The 20,262-nt window shown below is 39.3% G+C and overlaps 1 protein-coding gene across 1 annotated transcript in view; it reads right to left on the bottom strand.

The window, feature by feature from the left end:
* The window catches only part of LOC113053605 (protein FAM117B-like), a 39,842-nt gene that overhangs the window by 17,178 nt on the left and 2,402 nt on the right, over nucleotides 1–20,262 (bottom strand). The window contains exons 2-4 of the mRNA XM_026218752.1: nucleotides 15,662–15,816; nucleotides 3,356–3,448; nucleotides 1,019–1,132 (exon numbers count right to left, since the gene is read on the bottom strand). Coding sequence (XP_026074537.1) covers nucleotides 1,019–1,132; nucleotides 3,356–3,448; nucleotides 15,662–15,816 — 362 coding nt within the window. The remainder of the gene's footprint in view (nucleotides 1–1,018; nucleotides 1,133–3,355; nucleotides 3,449–15,661; nucleotides 15,817–20,262) is intronic.

The following is a 20,262-nucleotide window of genomic DNA, read 5'->3' as shown; positions in this document are numbered from 1 at the left end:
ACATGCTGGACTAATTCATGGGCAAACACAAAACAGAGCGAGAGAGAGAAAAGGCAGAGAGAGAGGGAGGGAGGGAGACACGGCCAGGCAACAGGCCTCAGTAATTTAGTCACTGTTTCTTTCTTCGTGAAGAGAGGTCTTTCACGCTGAAACAGCCTGCAAGCCTGCACCTGGCCTTGCCAATAAGACATGCACAAGCACACACACACGCGCTTTTACTCAGTGGTATGCACACTTACATGCTTTCAGAATGAGTGAGAGAGAGAACGAGGCAGAAACTATGCAGAAATTCATTAGCTTAAAGTAATGGGAGGTGTTATAATGGGGACACAGGAGCCAACTTCATTTTTTTGACGCTGTGTTGTGCTGTTTGGTTCCTTCTTCTGCTTATATGGCATTAAGTGCACTCGTTTATTTAAATGTTACGTTTATCTTAACAAACAGTCTTTCTCTCTGTTTTGTGTATCATTTAATGTGCCATTAATAATACAAAATGTCTTGAGCAGTAAATCAGCATATTAGAATAATTTCTGAAGGATCACATGACACTGAAGACTGGAGTAATGATGCTGAAAATTTAACTTTGTCGTAAATTACATTACATTAAGGAATAAATTACATTCAAGAACGTATTAAAATAATAAAGTTTTTTTTTATTTTTTTTTATAATGTTTCACAATATTACTGTTTAACCATAATTCTGAACAAATAAATGCAGCCATGGTGAGCATAAGAGACTTCTTTCAAAAACATTTAAAAAATCTTACTGACCCCAAACTTTTAAAAGGTAGTATATATGCAGTATATACTATTAAATTTGGCAAAAAACAAAGAAACTGGTAGACTATCGGCTTATGGTTGCTGGGTCACTGCTATAGAGGTAAAAGCTCATTATATGAGAGAGAGAAGGAGAGAGAGAAGGAGAGAGAGAGTTCCTGTTTGTGACCATCACCACACCACCCCAGGTAACCTTCTCCACCGGGTCTGCAGGGTTCAGAGCAGATGAGAAAGAACCAACCTGTGACTGGCTGAAAGCAGCGTGGTTGCCATTGAAGGGAGATTTGCGCTCCTTGTCACGATGGTGACGGCTGCTGTGTTTACTGCGCTGGAGCTGCTGCCTCAGCTTCACAATCTGAAACATGGATAGAGAGAGAGAGCGAGAGAGAGATTGTCAGGAAATACAATATTCCTCACTTCAAGTGAACATTCAAATCTATCTTGCTTGGATAATAGACATCATAAAATTAAACTACGTTCATTGTTTATTTTGCAATACTGACTGTATTTTACGTCTTAACCTCAAGCATTGGGTGAGTCAGAGCCTAAGGTCAGATGGGATTATTGTGTGTCTCATGGCACTGCATTCCTGTAATCCATAATGTACACAAATAAACACCCAAACCTTCTCTCCACCCCAAAACACATGCTTTCAAAAACACCATTTCCTTTATTAAACAGAAAACAGATACACCCTCCCGCTCACTCTCTCCTTACCCCAGCCTAGGAAAAAGGAAGGCAATACATGTACAGATGAGATCAGATGTAGAGTTTAACCCAGCCTCAAGTCCGTGAATAGAATCTATGAGCGAAACCCTTATATGTTAAAATAATCTTTGTCTGTGTGTGACTGTTTGATGCTCGTTTGAGAAGGAACAGTACATTATATTGTGTTTGTACCAGACACAACATCTCTGTTCCAAAACTAGAAGAGGTCTTCACTGCACTACTGAGGCAGATACCTTCTAAGCGAACATCCTAGCTAAAACTGAACCTCAAATTTGATTAATCTGAAATGATCTGCATAGGCAGCAAATATCACTGCTCATTACTGTAATTACAAGATCCTTGCTTCTTTGTACCACTCACGTCTTTTTAAGATCTGTAATTACTAGTTAGAAACTAGCTTTAACAAGCTTCCAATTCCTCTCATTAGGTTTCTTTAATCCATTCATCCATAGCTCCGTCTATCCATAACCTTTCTATCCATCCATTCATCTACCTACTTATCCTTCCATCCACCCATCTAGCTATCATCTATCCATCCATGCATCCATCCACCTACCTATTCATCATTCGTCTACCTATCCCTCCATTCATCTGCCTACCTACTTATCCTTCCTCCACCCATCTAGCTATCATCAATCCACCTAACTATCCATCCATGCATCCATCCACCCACCCATTCATCTATCCATCCATCTAGCTATCCATCCATCCACCTACCCATTTATCATTCGTCTACCTATCCATCCATCCATCCATCCATGCACCTATTCATCTATTCATCTATCCACCTACCTATTCATCCATTAGTTTACCTATCCATCCATCCATCCATCCATCCATCCATCCATGCATCTATCCATCCGTGAATCCATCAATCTATCCACCTACCTATCAATCCATCCACCTACCTATTCATTCAGTCATCCATCCATCCATCCATCAATCCATCAGTCCATCCACCCAGCTACCTATTCATCAATTTGTCTACCTTTCCATCCATCAATCCACCTATCTATTAATCCATCCTCTCATCCAGCTCTGAATGGCTCCTAGTAGAATCTGTTAATTCTTACAAGATGTTTGAACTTATAGATCTATTTTATTGGAATACCATTCAGTAATGAATAGATAAAAAAAAAAAAAAAATTTCTTTCAGTGCATTCTGGGGTACCCATCTGTCTACTACCTTAGAATTTAGACAAAACATGTTATGCCAGGCCAACTCTCCTATGATATCTATAAATGTTTTCTTGGTAGGCTGCTCTCCAGGTTCCATCAGATGTGCCTACAGTGTGCGGTGAGTGCTTCACATATGACCTGATCACTGTTTAGAGAATGATTAACTATGAAGTAGAACACTAGTACACACTAGAGTATAGAGGCGACTGATCGGTGATAGATAGCAGTTGAGATAACAAGTGGCAGAAGATAATGTACGTACAGACACCTGTGAAACCCAGGCACAGAAGAGATATACAAAGGGAGAAGACCCATGAGGTGGTGGAAGAGAGGAAGAAGACCTGAATAGAGAGAACAGCGTATGAAGCCACTGGTGGATGTGACAGGGGAAGGAAGGGTGCACACACAAACAGGAGGAGGGGAGGGTGTAATGTGAGGTGACACCAGGCTGCTTCTGGTTCACTAGAGCCTGCCAATAATATGATAATGACACGGCCTCCATCTTCCCCTCCCCACTATCCCCAACAGCCTGTTGCTGCCCCGTCTCCTCATCCACAATCTCACACAGGGGAGAGAAAAACAACGAGGGGGTCCAGCCATGGCCCTGCTTCTGCTGAATGGAACAAAGCGCGGGGGAGGAAAGGAGATCAGGCCCTAAACGCATCCTGACCTCTTTTAGCTGGTCAGTGCTGCCGCAGGAGGCTGAGCGCTTGTGACAGCCCCTCTTCTTCTCTCCGCATTCATCGGCCCAGGCGCTGGGGGTCTGTGGGAGACACACATGAGACTGTCAGACATGAAACAACAATAAGTTTTGATCATCACAGCATCATATTGTTTCTTGATTCATGAGTATGCTGATACAGTCTTTTGACTCTTATCTAAAATAATAAGGTTGCTTACACTCTTCAAAGCCAACTGAGAATAAAATTGTGGTTACTTTTTGGCTTGCAACTGTGGGAATTGCAACAGTACCTGGTTTAAATGAAATTGTGTGAGATTGTAAATCCAATTGATGTGCATGTCTTTTACGTCAGGGTGAAATGTAATCAGAAGTTTATCAAGGGTTTTTTACGTTTTGTTGTTTTTGCCAGAGCTCCATGTGACAGCTTTTTTTGCTCTTATTTTTTTAATGAAATGAACCCAACAAAACTAAAACAAGAGGAAGAAAAATCACGATCTTTCAACAACAGGCTAATTTTGTGTTTGATATAAAATATTACTTCCAACTGGGACATTAAAAAAAAATATTTACATGTACAGTACATACAAACCTTTGCCAGGTGTAGCATAAAGTTCATTTTGTGCTACACCATTATAAAGAGCTGTTTTTACTGTTAGAAAAAGAGAAAAAAAAGAGATCTCCATGCTTCTCGTGTTTTAAGACCATATCAATGGGCTGTCTAGCCTGCCCTTTAAATTCATTCATGCACAATATCACAAAAAGAGCCCTCACCCACACACACACACCAGTGAAGGCACGAAGCTGGGGGATGGTGGATCTAATTTAGGACTTTATCCTATATACAAACCATTTAATGCTCATCTTTACACAGAACATGGTTTGTGTAACTTCTTTGCAAACTTCCTTTCTAAACGTAAAAATACAGCTGCTGTTGCCAAAGAAGAGAATGGAGAGGCACACATTGCGTAGGGCGGCTGGCTCTGAGCTTCCTTTGAGTGAAGTCTCGATTGCTCAAGTGTGATACAGCTCTCTAAAAAAGATAACCGCAAACACTCCAGCCAGAGCAGAGACAGGTGCAGTCCTCAGGATTGTACACGCACACATACACACACACACACACATAAATATAAGCTTCATTTGCTGAAACAAACGATGCATATACCAATAATGACTTTTATATAATGATGATGAAACATTAAAACCTCTATAGTGCTTTGTCTATATTTTTAAACCGCATGCTTCAACTGAAAACTGGAATTAAGCAATTTATATTCTGATATATCAAACTCCAAATTTGACCCTTGCTGAAGATAAAAAGCTAATACTCAAGTGGTCAGTGATGAATCACAAATATATAGCGTTTCAAACAGTAGTATGCTAGATTGTGGTCTAGATTAATTCAACAAGTGGTATCCAGCTATCATCTGGGAACATAAACGAATACACAACTTTTGAATCCAACTTTAAGTTAATCTTTAATTATTTAAATTAAAATAAATAACTTGTGGCAAAATCCAGGCAAATAATGATCCAAGAAAGAGACCTTAACAATCAGGATATATTACTTTTGATATTTCATTACTCTGGAATAGAAGGTTAAGTTGTTCCCATTGCACTTTGAGATACTATATCCTTTGCATTGTGACTTTTTTATACTGCTCATTTTAGCAATTGTAGTAAATCATTCCAGTATTCAATGGGTACAGAAAATGTGTATTGTAAACTATGAACATACAAATCACATACTGAAGAAATAGTAAGTATTTTGCAATTAGTATGGGTTTTAATACCAATCTGCCACCAGAGAGCTGTCAAACTGAAAAATAAACCTGCCTTAGAATCCCACAATAGGAGCAGAAAACACAAATAATTATCGTCAAACACATGACATAATTCACCAAAATGGCATTCTGTGAAAAAAAAAAAACTAGTTTCTGGTAGTTTAAAGTTGCTAACACACAACCGGCAAATACTTCAGTCTCATACTGCTCTTATAATCAGTAGTCCACGTCAGCCTAGAGAGTTATGGGAACCGCTCAGCTGTATGCATGCACACCATGGCCTTACTAATCATGTACTCAAATCACATTTTGGCACGCAAATACACACATGATCTCACTAGGAGAACAAACACAAACACTAATGTGTATTGGGCATCATAACACACACTCACACAAAGATTTGTTTGGAAGCCTCTTGATCAGGACTTGTCTTCGTTCCGCCCCACTGGGTGAGTGCAGCCGTTAACGGCACGACACAAAAGATTCAACCTGTGGGTTTACACCATAAACAACTCTAGATCTTTCTACACCCAATACACTCAACGTGTCTGTACTAGTGAGTTCACAAACTTTCACTCAGAACGCCGTATGGAGATTTATTACCGGACAGCTATGGCCTTATTTAGATATCTGGCACAGATGAGGAGTGCTCTTATGTTCAGGAGCTATGGAAAAGTAATCTCATTGCTTCAGCCTCTCTCAATCACTCAAAAGCATGAGCCAAAACTGTAAAATGGTGTACAGAAAAAAATCTAATCTATGGTATTGGAAACAGCCCAAGGCATTAGCGGTCCAAACTCAACCAATCAAAATCACTTTAACAAGGGAACATTGTGTGATGTGCATCATGATTAAGCCAGAATCCTGTTTTGATCCTTACTGGTGTCAAAATTCACCCATATTTAACATTGTTTTCATGCAAGCTTCTCACACACCATTAATTAGTAGGTCCATTCATCAGGGAGACACACAAATTGACAAACTTTCCTTTGGTTGGTGATAAACATGTGCAGGGACACCAGCCGAATCTCCTCTCTGTACCACCGGAGGCTCTGTCTCTCAACACTTAAAAGACGTGTTCTGATTCACACTCGTTTCAAACAAATACTTAACGTCAGCTGATATCACACACACACAAGTGCTTATACACTGTATGATCCAAGCTAAACTTCTGACACAGCATAATGTCTTTATTACTAAATGTTCCTGGTCTTTTTGCATGATCCACCAGTGCAAGAGCTAAATGTTTGCTTTCATCAAAAAAGAATAGCTTTCTTCACCTCCGAATCTTTGAATATCACACCCCACTTTAAACAATTCAATCTGATAGATAAAATTAAATCCCGTCTTACATAACATATCTACAGTTAAACATTCAGTTTCACTTGGAATTGCATCAGAATGAGAACTGTTCATTTTGTTTTTAAAATAAAAAACAACATACATCAGATAAAAAGTCTTTTCAGTGTAAAACTGGATATTCAAGGAGGCAAAAAAGTAGGGCAGGATTTAATTCTATACAAACAGAATGGATTGTGAAAAGTTGACATAACATAGCAGGGTTTACAGGGAGATTAGGAAAAACAACTCTTCTGAAACTCCCCTGGCACCTGTTGATTACAACAGCGGCCCTGAGGACATCAGTCAAAAAGGAAAGGTGTTTCAGGAGGTGGCCCGAGTTGTTTTAGCACAATAAAATCAGGAAAGAATACCTGTCGATTTGATTTCATGCTGACTTTATGTATGAACTCATGGAATCATGTCAGACATGATCAAATTCAGACATTTTAAATATTTAAGTCGAGACAACAAGAACAGAGCTAAAGAAACAATGAGAGAGAAAGCAAGATGTGGTTGAATGAGCTAGTAGGATAAAGTTTCTCTTCTTAATTAACTTCATGCCGTGTGTACCTCCATGAGCTCCTGTCCCCGGGTGTACCTCTCGTACCCCTCCCCAACATTTATTCCTCTAAATTCCTTTCTTTCTTTGTTTAATTAATCCGTGCATGTGCTTCTTTGTTCCATTGCGCTTTTCTCCTTCTCTCGCCATTGTTCTGCTGGTTTCCTCTCACTCATCTCAGTCTGATCCCTCTTTTCTTCATCTCTTTTTTCTCCTCTTCATCGCCCGCCTACTCCCTTTGTACACCTCTGCTTTTTCTACCTCCTCCTCTCTTTCATGCTCTCTGCAGGCTTCCTCTTTTCCCATGTGTGTTAAAGTGGATGGTGATTGTAATGGTGTGGCATTCTGTTTACCCTGCATCACATGGGCTTGTTTACATTTGATATGAAAATCTGCCTCAGTTGATCCTATAAGCAAAATAAATTAAAATGAAAAATAAATGAAAATAAAAGGTGTAAAAATAAATACATTCAAAATAAAATAACTGCATTAAAACTAGGTTACATTTATATTTAGTGCTGACCATTTGTGGTCAGCCAAAACACCACAGAGTGTAAACTGGGTCATGGACACAAACATGCATATCTCTCTTATTGCCTCACAAAAGCTGATTCTAGTATAGGCTTATGGCCTCTCCTACAATCCCAGAATATTTTAGGCTCAACCTGACTGCTTGATTGATTGCTTTAAGATAGACAACAAACAGTCCATCTGAATGCTGCTGCAAGTGTGTGTGTGTGTGTCGTCTTTCAGCTGTGCTGCTCTCCAGCAGTTCAGCTCCATGACTGATTCTGTTGTGTTGAGCACAGGACTGGGACGCCCAGCTCCTGACTCGCTCTCAGAGCTGCAGCCAACTGCCAGGATCACTTCCTCCTTCCCAGCAGTTTAAGATTTCCAGCGGAGCAGGCTGGCTACACACAAACACGGCTCTGTTCAGCAGCTGTGGACGCTGCACAGAGGGATCCTCTGCTGAGGAGGGGGAGCATCTGTCTGCTCGGGCCTGCCAGGACATACACAGTCCGTGTGATACTCAGTTTGACACGTGTTTACGGATACACAAGCAATCTGTCAGTTCAATTTAGAAGTCTGTGCCATGGATTTGGCATGCAAAGACTGTGTGGTTTGACCCAATGATTAATTTTCTCTTTCTGCACCCAGAAGGGAGACACATCAGTACAGCCCTTACTCACTGCAGGCAACCCTTACAAAAATGCACCATACGTAAGCACTGGCATTGAAATTCTGGACAAGAAGCTGACGTCATATATTTATGTAAAAGGCCAATAACTGTTACTGAATGGTATACTTTGCTGTCTAAGTAACAAACAATGATAATAAATCACGCATTTTGAATGCTACAGGTCAATTTATTCATCACAGCATTATATTATACAGTATTAAAAATGTATTTTGAGAATAACTAAAGAGCACATTTAACAGTGTTATTACATTAAAAGTATTTTAAAGATTAACTTAAAGTGAGCATTAGATGACGTATAGAAAAATCCAGAATTTGACAATAACTGATATGGTACCAATATTTTGTATTCTGGTCAAAATCCAATAGTAAGGCCTAAATTACTAAAGTTAAAAGGTATTTTTTTAATGAGTTAAGTATTACCATGGTTCTGGTATCATGATGATATGATATGATATGATAAAATACCATGCACCGAAGTGTGATATTTGGACAGAAAAAAAAAAAAAAACAACAGTGACAAAGGCACATTTTTAAGGGAAGCATGAGTGTGGTTTTCTAGATCAGGCTGCATTTGGGATAGGTGTGTGTGTTTGTGTGTGAGAGAGGGTTGAAGTTACAGTAGGGCCCATGCTTCAGAGTAGATTAACATAGAAACAAAGGGCTCTTTATAAACAGAGGGGTGCTGTGTTTGGACTCGCTTTGAAGCACAGGTCCTGAGTGGAGGCCCTAGGTGTGTGATGTAACCCCAGTCAGCCAGTGAAAACTCATAAGCAAAGTCACTGAAGTTTAGTAGACCATGAAAAAAAGTGCAAATAACATGCAAAACAATGGTGGAAGTGAAAAGAACACAAAGAAAAAAAAAAAAAAAAAACACAACACCTTTACAGTAGATCAAAAAAAAAGGGGTGGGGGTGGGGGGAAGGGAAATCCCCAATTCCGCTATGTAAATCAAAGTATTTGCATATCCTGCTTAAAGCTGCAAGTCTGAGGACCCAACCTAAGTGCCTGTTGACATACATGGCCTCTAGTGAAGTATCTGTATTTGGACACTTATGTCACCCTTGCATGAGCCACTACAGAAGAAACGAAATATCAAACCAAGTTTCATTAAGATAGAAAAACACCACAAGAAATCATGTTCAAAATCAAAAAAAAAAAAAAAAAAAAGAGGAGTCTAGTTCCTAGCCATATCAGCCAAGAAAATTACTACTTTTCATTTTCCGTCCGTTTTAGTGCACGATGAAATTACAGAAGAGTCAAGTTTTAAATAGGAAAAATATATAAACTCTTTGGTCCTTTTTGAGCGAGATGCTAGCGGTCTGATCAGATTCAATGATATATGCTAAGCTAAAAGTGCTACTGCCAGACAGGGAAATCGGCTGAATGGATTCAAAAATGGTCAAACTCAAATGTTTAACTCTAGGGGAGTTGGGAAAAAGTCTATTTTCAAAAATAGTGGAGTGTTCCTTTAACACCATTGCTGCAGGTTGTTTTTCATGTCCGTGGGTTGGAGCAACCCCAAAAACGTGATATTTAGCCCCTGAAATGTGAATTTTTCTGTAGAATCCCAGCCGAAAAACTTGTATTTTTACACCCAGAATGCAATTTTGCAGAGGAACCCCCATCTAAATGCGTTTGGGTATAGATTTGATCTAGTTTTCAGTAGCATTTGGGCGGGTTTTGGTGCGAAAACATGGTAAACCTGCTATGAATGTAAATGATCTGCAAAGTTGTGAAGCCAACAGTACATGATGAATAAACTGTCTCTCAATAAATAAATAAAAAACTATGAATTAAAAGAAATTCTCTGAACAACCTAAATTAATCAGGAATTCCATGAATAAGGAATCAGGAAACGAATCAGGAATTTAGCCTCACTTACATTACGGCTACACATCACTGGGTGACATGTAAGGAATAATGTACATACAGCCGGTTGTTATTGCAGAATAACCCCCAACAGGGTGATCAGGACCCCGAAGCAAAGAGGATTATTATTGTTATTATTATAATTATTGGATAATTCCCGTCTATGTTGTCTGCTCACTAAGAACTTAACCCACCCTCAAACACTGAAGCATATGCTGTACGCAGCAGACCAAAAGACTAGAACATCTAACCAATCAGAGCAGTGTAGGCTCATGGAAAGGAGGGGTTTAGAACGATCAAAATTAAATGTATACTATGAGAAAACTAAATAAAACTCTTTTGATCTTGCATGCATGTAAACCTGTTGTGAGAGACTTCCAAAACTATATTAGGAATCCTGATAGGAGGCAGTTTCAGGTCCTCACTGGAGGGTGCAAGCACTGTCTGAATAATCTGCCAGCTAAGCTTTTCTGTGACCCTGTGAGCTCACATACAGAGGGGAATACAAGTCGTGAATTCCCCTTGGACGGGCTGTTACTCGGTATTCACCTGCCTCTCTTTCAGCTGAACTGGAACACAAGGTCTGTTTACTGAGAGAGGGCCAAATTAACAACAGGCTTTCTGAACACTGAACTCCAGTGTTGGAAAATAGTTCCGATTTTTAGCCTCTTAGTCCAGAAGGGGATTTTCATGACAAAAAGAACTTTCTTGTTAAAAAGTAACAAATCTGGCAAGGTCACTGCGGTGTGTTGGCCAAGTGTGTGCACGGCTACGAATGGACCGCAGTAACACGGATCCTTGTTAAAGGTTAATGCTCTCCTTCCACAGGTACACAATGTTGTAAACCTTACAAATGGAAATCCCCCTGGCAACACTATTTATTTTCACTATTTAACACTAGTATTTTCTGGCCTAAGAAAACTCCTCATGTCAGAAAATCCCTGGGATTGCTTAATGTAAGTGAACTTCTTTCTGCACACTGGGGAAAGGAATTCACATGCACATATTTATCTTCATGAATGGATAGCGCTCTGATGGTTCACTCATATCAAAACAAAACAAAGTCCAGTAAGTCCAGTGGTCATCATTAAACGTGAAAGGATGCTCATGTAGACATGGCATCAAGTTTTCTGCATGAAATACTAGCGGCGGTTGCCTGTGCAAATGTTCTAGGGTGTCCAGTGCATTGATAAGATGCTGTTGATATGTTGCTACGGTGTTTTGTGTGTGTGTTTAGTCGAAGGATCCCACCCACAAGTTGCTATGCTATTCTGAACTCTGTAAATGAGTAAAATCCCTCCTTCAAAGGAAGTATGTTGGATTTACTGGCAGTTTTATCTTCCTGTAAGACAAATGTAACATCTTATCAATTAGGCTACGTATAGATTGCAGGCAAAAGTGGCCTAAATCTGAGTTTTTGCTCATATAACTCAGACAGACAGACCAGTTTTTTCCCCCATAACTGTTTGAACAGCACACAGCCACATGGAATCCAAGGGGGTTTTTTTGTTTCTGATTTGGGCCACTTCCATATGTGGTAATAATCAGATACATGTACATGCGACCTCAATCTGAACAGTCAAATTTGTAACTTATGTCACTCTATTTTGATATTTATCATAACTCTGCACTGACAGGAGCCACACCAAAGATTTCACATAGTGGTAGCTCTTTGGTCACTCAGTGAATATATAAGACAGCCAGGACTGTAGTCAGTGAAGTGTATTATGGTGACATCTCTACACAAGCAAAACTTCAAATAATATTACCAAAATTACAAAAGCTGTGTTCTCATCATCATCTGTGTACTCTTTATTGGCTTCACACACAAATTCACTTCATTACGCAGCACAACAGCTTATAAATGAATGTGTAAACACTGATTTCAATGTCTATTCTCTATGACTGGGTATGCTTTGTGGTGTCTTTGTTGTTTTTTTTTTTTTTGCACATGTGGGTCAGTTCAAGAACATAAACACTTCACACGCAAATCTGATTTCAAACATTAAAAAGAAATTAGATCTAGACAATAAATCAGATTTGAGCAAAAAGGCTTGCAGAGTACATCTGCATAGGGGCTGTTCACACAGAATGTTGTAATCTTGAGTGGAAAAAAGTGAGGCACAATGCAGAAAAATGGAAAATAATGCAGGGTTTTGAGGAATGTTTTCAAAACCTGAGCTTCTTTTTACTTGACATGGCATCTTAAAAATGTACCAAAAAAAAAAAAAAGGCAAATACATACAGTACACCTAGTGCATTTTTTTTGCATAGAAAAATGATTAAAAAGCAGCACAGGTAATCACAAAGGCATAAAAAAGTAAAATACTAGTAATATGGACAACCATATCCATAAATGGTCAGTTCCTTTTCACATTATTTCTTTGTTTAGTATAGATATTTAACATATCATTAAGGCTAAATATTGTAACTACTTATTAAAGACTTTAAAAAAAAGTTTTGCATTTATTAACAGAAACAATCTCACCATTTGGCAATGGAATCTATAGTTTATTTTTGAAATATTACTTTATTTAAACAAATGTAAGAAAAAAAAATCACTACTTTGAAAAGACAGGTATCGGCATTAATACATTCTTCATGATTTCTATCCCTAAGTCACACTATTTGAGATATCAATCTTGTTAGCAGCTCAAAAGGTGACCTACCAAAGGGTTTGTTCAACTCTGCCTATGAGAAACAGTAATAACAACAAGCACTAACAAGCACTACCACAATGTATTTCCTCACAAATGCCTCTGTAGAGCCACATTTCTCCTGTAAGCTTAAAACCTTTCACCATCAGACACCCAGAGGGCCAGTCCATAACCATGAGAATAAAAATGTTTAATCCATTTCATTTCAGTGATCCAAGCTCTTCCTCAAGGGTGTGAGCTGATGTAATTTCAGCACTCATGCATCTTAAATTAGAAAGTTTTCAGGTCTGACTTCTTGAGAACAGTTTAGCATGCGTGTCTGATCAGGTTTCTTTATTATTGTAATTATGATGTGCCATGGCAGAAGGCTAATGTAGAACTGGTCTCTGTTTCCCCTCCCATGACTTTCCCAGGGCGTCTGACAAAGCATGAAACATAACCTACAGCACTGGATCTAGCAGCTTCAACACTTGTGCCGCACACTGCTGACCCTGCATTGGCTATAAATCTGTTATAGCTGCTGTATACAGATTCACACAGAGTGCATTCATGTGTGTGCGTGGCTGCATATTTCTCAGGGAGAGGAGCAAAGGCCTTCATTCAGTGTTATTGTTTGGTCACTAGGTGTGAGCTCGGCTCCCTGGCAACTGACACCGTCGTACAGATCCAAGATCTGGTTATTTTGGCGTGATGGTCCAGGGAGAAAAGAGCAAGCTCTGCAAATGTCGGCCAAATTCCACACTCGCCTCCAACTCGCTAAGTTCCCTTTGCACTCATTGTGAGACAGGCACACTGCTGAGAAAAAGAGCTGGGTGGAGGTCTGGGATCTCCAGAGCAAACACACACACACACACACACACACACACACACTGACTCGCACATAAGCTCAGGCTTTGATGAAAGAGGGTAGAGAAGACCCTAGAGAACCAGCGTATAACCTGTCATGCTCTTTCTTGTGACGTGGGGACTGGGTTTGAGTAATCCAAATAAACACCATGCCTCTGAAACCAGTTCTTCTTTAATATATGCCTCTTCATTCGTTAAATCAAACTCTAATCAATAACTCATCTATCGAAATAGCAGTTAATTATTAAGAAAAAGTCATCTTTTTTTTTTGCTGTGAAAAACTTTCAATGCGAATGTTTTAATGTTCAGATACATACTGGCCCTGTGGTGTTTCTGGAAAAAAATAATAAGCTGGAAAAAACAGGCAGCTTCAGGAAAGAATGCAGCTTGATGGTGGACGGTCTGGCTTCACCAGAAATATGCCGCAGTTTCCTCTCATCTCTCAACAAAACAGGGAGAGGCTTCCTCCTTTTCACTCTCTCTCTCTCTCTCTCTCTCTCTCGGCTATCTTTTCTCATGTATAATAACTTTTACATTCTACTTTTCTTATTTTGTAGTTAAAGTTGTAAAATGCTAAATTAACGTCTGTGTTTGGACCTGTGGAAAAACAACATTAAAATCCCACGAGTAATAGATGTTAATAGCTGCTGACAAATAAAGGCAAGAGTGTGCATGTGAGAACACATCTGTGTGGCCTACGCACTCACCACACCAGAGGTAAAAGAATGGTGGCTTGTTTTGAGAGGTGTTTATTTTGCATCTATCCATTAATAAAGTTTGTATTTATTTTGGAGCAATTACAGCATTATTCTACTTGCAAACTATGACTCAAGTTTAACACAGGCTGATTGATTGTAATATTTGTTTATTTGACCAGCACTGTGTTACGTTTATCTTGCCTTAAAGGGATCGTTCACCCCAAAATGTAAATTCGGTCATCAATTACTCACCCTCATGTTGTTTCAAGCCTGCATGACTTTATTTGTTCTCTAAAACATAAAAGAAGATCATTTGAAGAACCGTTTTGTCTGTACAATAAAAGTTTGCTCTGGCCAAAAACATCGGACCCTTAATGACTTTCACTAAGGCATAAAAAAAAAACGTGGGTTTCAGAAACTAGAAAGTCAAAGGTTTAGAATGACATGAGGGTGAGTAAATATGACAGATCAGTTGAGTATTTTCTTTAGCAATCAGTGCTGCACTACAGTTCCACAACAGTCAGTCACTGTTGCTTTTGACACATTTAGCAACTAAAAATATTAGAATTTAAATGAATTGTTTTGTATCTGAATATATTTTAAATTTATTTATTCCTTTGATATGCAAAGCTGAATTTTCAGCATCATTGCTCCAGTCTTCAGTGTCACATGACCCTTCAGAAATCGGTCTTATATACTGATATGCTGCTCAAAAAGCATCTCTTATTATTATAATTATTATCAATGTTAAAAACAGTTGTGCGGATTAATATTTTGGGGGAAACAGTGATAACTGTTTTTTCAAGATTCCTTTATGAACCGAAAATTCAAAAGAACAGCTTTTATTTGAAACCCAAATTTTTAATAAAATAAAATTATAAATGTCTTCACCGTCACCTTTGATCAATTTAATGCATACTTGCTTAATAAAAGTAATTTTAGAAGAAAAGAAACTTTAATGACTGACTAACTAAAACTATTATGACCACAAACCTTTGAACGGTAGTGCATATTTAAGATGGTCTGTCCTATTTAAGCCAGTTGAATCTGCTGACATTCAAAACGTCTAACTACACGAGACTCTGTGCCTCACGGGTGCAGAGTGCACACAAAAGACATGTCTGTAGTGGTTTCATGAGTTTGTGTTTGCACAAAGCAAGTGTTTCTCAGGTGATTCATGCTGGTAGTTTGCAAAACATGCGTCTATGCAAGTAGATATTTGAGGTTGGAGTGGAAAGTTTTCTGAGAGAACTGAATGGCTGATTGAAGGGAGGTGTTGGACAATGTACAACCTGTTGCTAAACTGGGGAATAACAGCTTGTGTGCAACTGGTGCAACTCACCTGGGTGGATTTGTCACAAGGGGCATGGTTGGCATCCCGGGGCCAGTGTCCAGACAGGTAAGGGGCCGTGAGCGTGTCCAAAGAGGATGTGCGGCGAATACTACCGTTATTGCTGGTGGTACACCAAGACCCTGCCAAAGGAAGTCTGTGCTTGTCTGCAAGACAGCCAGAAAACACAGAGGAGATAAAGAAGGGAAGGAAGGATGGGGAGGGGAGACAGGGGTCGAATAAAAGATGGATGAACGAGATGTGTGAGGGAGAATAAAACAGATGGGAAGGAAACAGAAGAAGAACATACGTTAGAGACTGCATGTTATGAATGCAATACGTCATCAGAGTAAGTGCTCAGAGACGTGCATCGAGCGCGTGGCCGTGTGTGTGTGAGATTACACCAGCTTGAGTGTAAATGTCTGCCGGGCTGATGGTGATGAATACCAAAACCCAGCAGATTGAAACAGATTAGTCTGGTGTCCAGTAGCCCTTTTAATAAAACTAAAGCTGATTAACTGCTCGACTGGTGAGGAGGAAGCAGCCCTCGTGTCTTGACCTACATTTAGTGTGTCTCTACAAGTAATTGCCCCTTCACTATTCTCTCCGCTCTCTTTTTCTCTCATTTGTTCATTCTAGCACACAATCGATGGCTTTCTCTCCTTCTCTTGTCAGCCTGAGTCTTTTAAAGACTACTTTTTTATGTAAATTCACACTATAGAATACATGGTGCAGACGTGCTGTAAAAAAAGTGTGGCTTGCTGTTTTGTACAGCTCTTGAGAGATGACATCTGCGAGGGATTTTACACAGGAAGTTTAGCATATGTGCCTTTCAGAACAGTTTTTTTTTTTAAGAAAGTCCCATTCTCCTTTGCCACATAGGTGACATCAGTCTTTTTGTGAGTGAGTGTGTGTTGTATCCAGGGAACCAAAATCAGAAGGGAACAATTAAATTTGTTTGCCTCCAACAGTCCAGTGGGAACGAGATCGATCGGCGCAGTAATAAAACAACTACAACTCTTCACTGTTGGGTGGATCTTCTGACAAAACTACAGAAAACTCCAGTCTGACAAAAGCAGAACAGGGATCTTGCATTACACTTTTTGTGTGTGTTGTACACATTTAAGAACATGAGAGAGGATCTAAACAGGAGGGACCTGTAAGGAATTTTGGGGGAAGTCATGCGAGAAGACAGAGAGGAATTGGCTACATAGCTCAAGTTGCAATCTCAACATTGCATGCTTACACTCACTAGGAACTTAAGTGCATGTGCAAGGCCCGGAAACAACCCTCAATACAATGTGAATGGAAAAGCTTCTAGCTATCCTAAGCTCAAATGAACACATTAATGCAAATGTGTGTCACAATTCATATTGCAAAATGACTATCCGCCACATTCTCAGTGTTGCAACGGGGGCGCTCCAGTGAGCATTAGCATACGACGATGTCTTCTACAGTAAGTTTTCAGTCAACATTCAGTGTGTAAAGAATCTTAAGTTTTTTCTTGATGTATATCTCCAGCTACCTGAATAATAATTAGCAATATATATCAATATTGATCTTTTACAACTGCTACAAATTATTTTTATGCTCAAGTATCAGATACGTTAGATATTTTATTTATGCGATACATTTTTTAAGGATTCTTTGAATTTAAAAGTTCAAAAGAACAGCATTAATTTGAATCAGAAATCTTCTGCACCATTACAAATGTCTTTACTGTCGCTTTTAATCAATTCAATGCATCCTTGCTGAATAAAAATGTATCAAAAAATATTAAATAAAATCTTATATATCATTCAATCTCTTTTAATAACAAATTAGGTTAACTGGCATAGACACTGAACGCCTTTGCGTACCTAGGTTTCACAGTAACGTACATACAACAGGACCACACGCTTGCAATGCACTGGCCAAACATTCACATCTGTGTTTGCATTCTTGCATAGTGTTTGTTTCTGGCCTAACTGTGCACTGATCTACAACTAAATGACTGACAAAACTTCATGCATATGTTTGTGTGTGCGTAAATAATACTACATAATTGCATACACATACATGCATGCACACAAACAAGCATGGTGCACAGAGGACAGACTATCACACGGGGATGTTATCTCATCTCTGATAGGCTCATATGAGAGATGCTATGATGCACTACTGAGCAATGAATTCCCTTATCATCCCGGTCTATGCACAGCAGGTTCTTGTGTTGTGTCTATCTTGCATCTCACTCAGCAGATCCGCCACACATGCTGATAATGCACACTGCGGCCCATGAGCCGCATCCTTGGGAAGTCTGTGCTCTTGACTTTTGTCTCCTAAAATGATTGGATGTGACTAGACCAGAACAATAATAACGTCACAGCAATTCATCAACAGTTCCATGAATATGCCTACAGTTCAGTCAGTACAGATAACCAGAAACATCTCAACCCGCAGGATTATGATCCAAAGCACCCTTGACCTCAAACACTTCATCTTCCAAAGATTTAACAAACAAAGCTTCTAGATCACATGAAAACTACACAGAAGACTTCCATTTGATTCAACCATCCAACCAAAAACACCCAAGCAACCAGCTAGCAATGACTAAAACTCAACTATAACAGTTTTTATGCTAGAAAATGGCTGTTTAATACTTACAGTACAAACAGTGCAGCCCCATGCAATCTCACATCTCATATTAAAGCCTGTATAGGCCAGTAAAGGGATATCGATCTTCAAAAGACTCACTGTATTTCTACTGTAAATAGACAAACCCAAGCAGGAGAGGCCTGCAGCTGAAGTAAAGGAGTGTAATAGTGACCTGACTCCTAATATTCTCGTCCAAGCTTGCCTGTACAATCCCTGCCTGAAAAAGGCCCCCAGCCAAGAGCAAAGAACAACATCCTCATGGAGATCTTCAAAAGTGCAAGCAAAGTTATTTAGAAACACATCTTCATATGTCAGCTTTGCTGCAATGACGCACTGCTTGTGAGCAATGTTGTGGTTTAATCTTGAGAACAATGAACTGAAATGATGAGGAACACATAAAAAATGTGGTGTCGTCATTTACTCACCCTCATGTCTTCAAAACACAAATGAAGATATTTTAATCCAGCTGAGAGGATTCTGTCCCTCTACTGAAAATCCATTACAAAAAACATTTTACACTTCAAAAAGTTAATAAAAACTATACGAGTTAAATTGTGTAATCCAAGTCTTCTTAGGAGTGGTGTTCAGTGTGCTAACGTCTTTTACAATGTCTATATAAACTTTCTAAAGCATCCAAGTTTTGGTGAAATGGACTTTCATTGGAGGGCAGGAATCCTCCGGTTTAACAAAAAATATTTTCATTTGTGGGTAAAATTACTCTTTAAAAACATTATTTACCAATAGTAATGTAATGATCTGTTTTTGCCATTACATGAAAATCATTATCGTATTACTGGTATGATGGTATCCCAGAATTTTAATATCTCTTGTCCTAAGTGAACATATCCTGAAAAACACCTGATCAGGTCAGGTCAGGTGAACCAGAAGCTTATCCAAATCCGATTAATTTGACAAGTTGTTCAATCAAACTTGACTAGTTACTAGCACAGTGAGTTGTGAAAATATATAGTTTTGCACATGGCGTGACAAGATATATCTGATTATTTTTTCCCAATTTCCTCCATCTCTTTCCTGTCCCCTTCGTGTGTTTCGATGTTCATTGGATCTTAGGCAAGTCTGGTGATCTGGAAAATCACTGTACATACCAGAGTGGAGTGTTTTCAGTAGGACACAGTCAAAAAGGGGAGGCATGGCTCAGGAGACTAAAAGCAGTAATCACAAGGGCATTCCAACAGGCATTGAGTCTCTGACCCGGACTGAAATGTGCACCCAAGATCAATTTTCCTCTTGTTCAGACAGATCATGTCATTATTGGACATAACTAAGACATACACATGACCACAGAGTCTGTTTGAGGAGGCTCCAAGAGAATCATGGGTAATTTACTAAAACTAACGAGTGCTGGGTCTTGGCCAAGACACGAAGGATGACACTCCCAACCCAACAACCACTACCTTTCCCACTTTGTGTCTTTTTTGGGGCAGATAACCTCATGATCAGTGGCTGCTTACATTTCAACCAGCAATTACTTTACAATATATAGGGCTGGCATCAATAACAAATCCTTGTGTGTCAGACGCCCTAAAAATGCAGCAGATTCTGGGTATAAAAAGCAGAAAGTATGTGTAAATGTGTTCCCTTAAACCTCCTTTGTGCGGAAATTGCATTTTCTGAAAACATGTGGTATCGGTCACAATGCCAGTTCAAACAGTTACAGTAACTGAAACGCAGTGCAACACTTGCTGGCAAACTGATCACAAAATAAACCTCTGAGAGTCAAAGGGCCAAACCAGCGACTGGCCACCAAACATCTGCATTCTTACCAGTCAGCAGCAGAGAAAAGCCTCTGAAGCGGCACCTCAAACAACAGCGGCCAGACTGGCCCTCTCTCAGCATGGCTCCCCACAAGCTATTTTATGAATGAGACATTATACTCTGCAGCAAACACCAAAGATTCCTGTTACCTGATATAATGCTTAACATATCACTAGTTAGTTATACAGTACATCAGAGAG

The sequence above is a fragment of the Carassius auratus genome, chromosome 34 (genome assembly GCF_003368295.1).
Source record: "Carassius auratus strain Wakin chromosome 34, ASM336829v1, whole genome shotgun sequence".
Lineage (NCBI taxonomy): Eukaryota > Metazoa > Chordata > Actinopteri > Cypriniformes > Cyprinidae > Carassius > Carassius auratus.
This window is presented reverse-complemented; position numbering and strand designations above follow the sequence as displayed.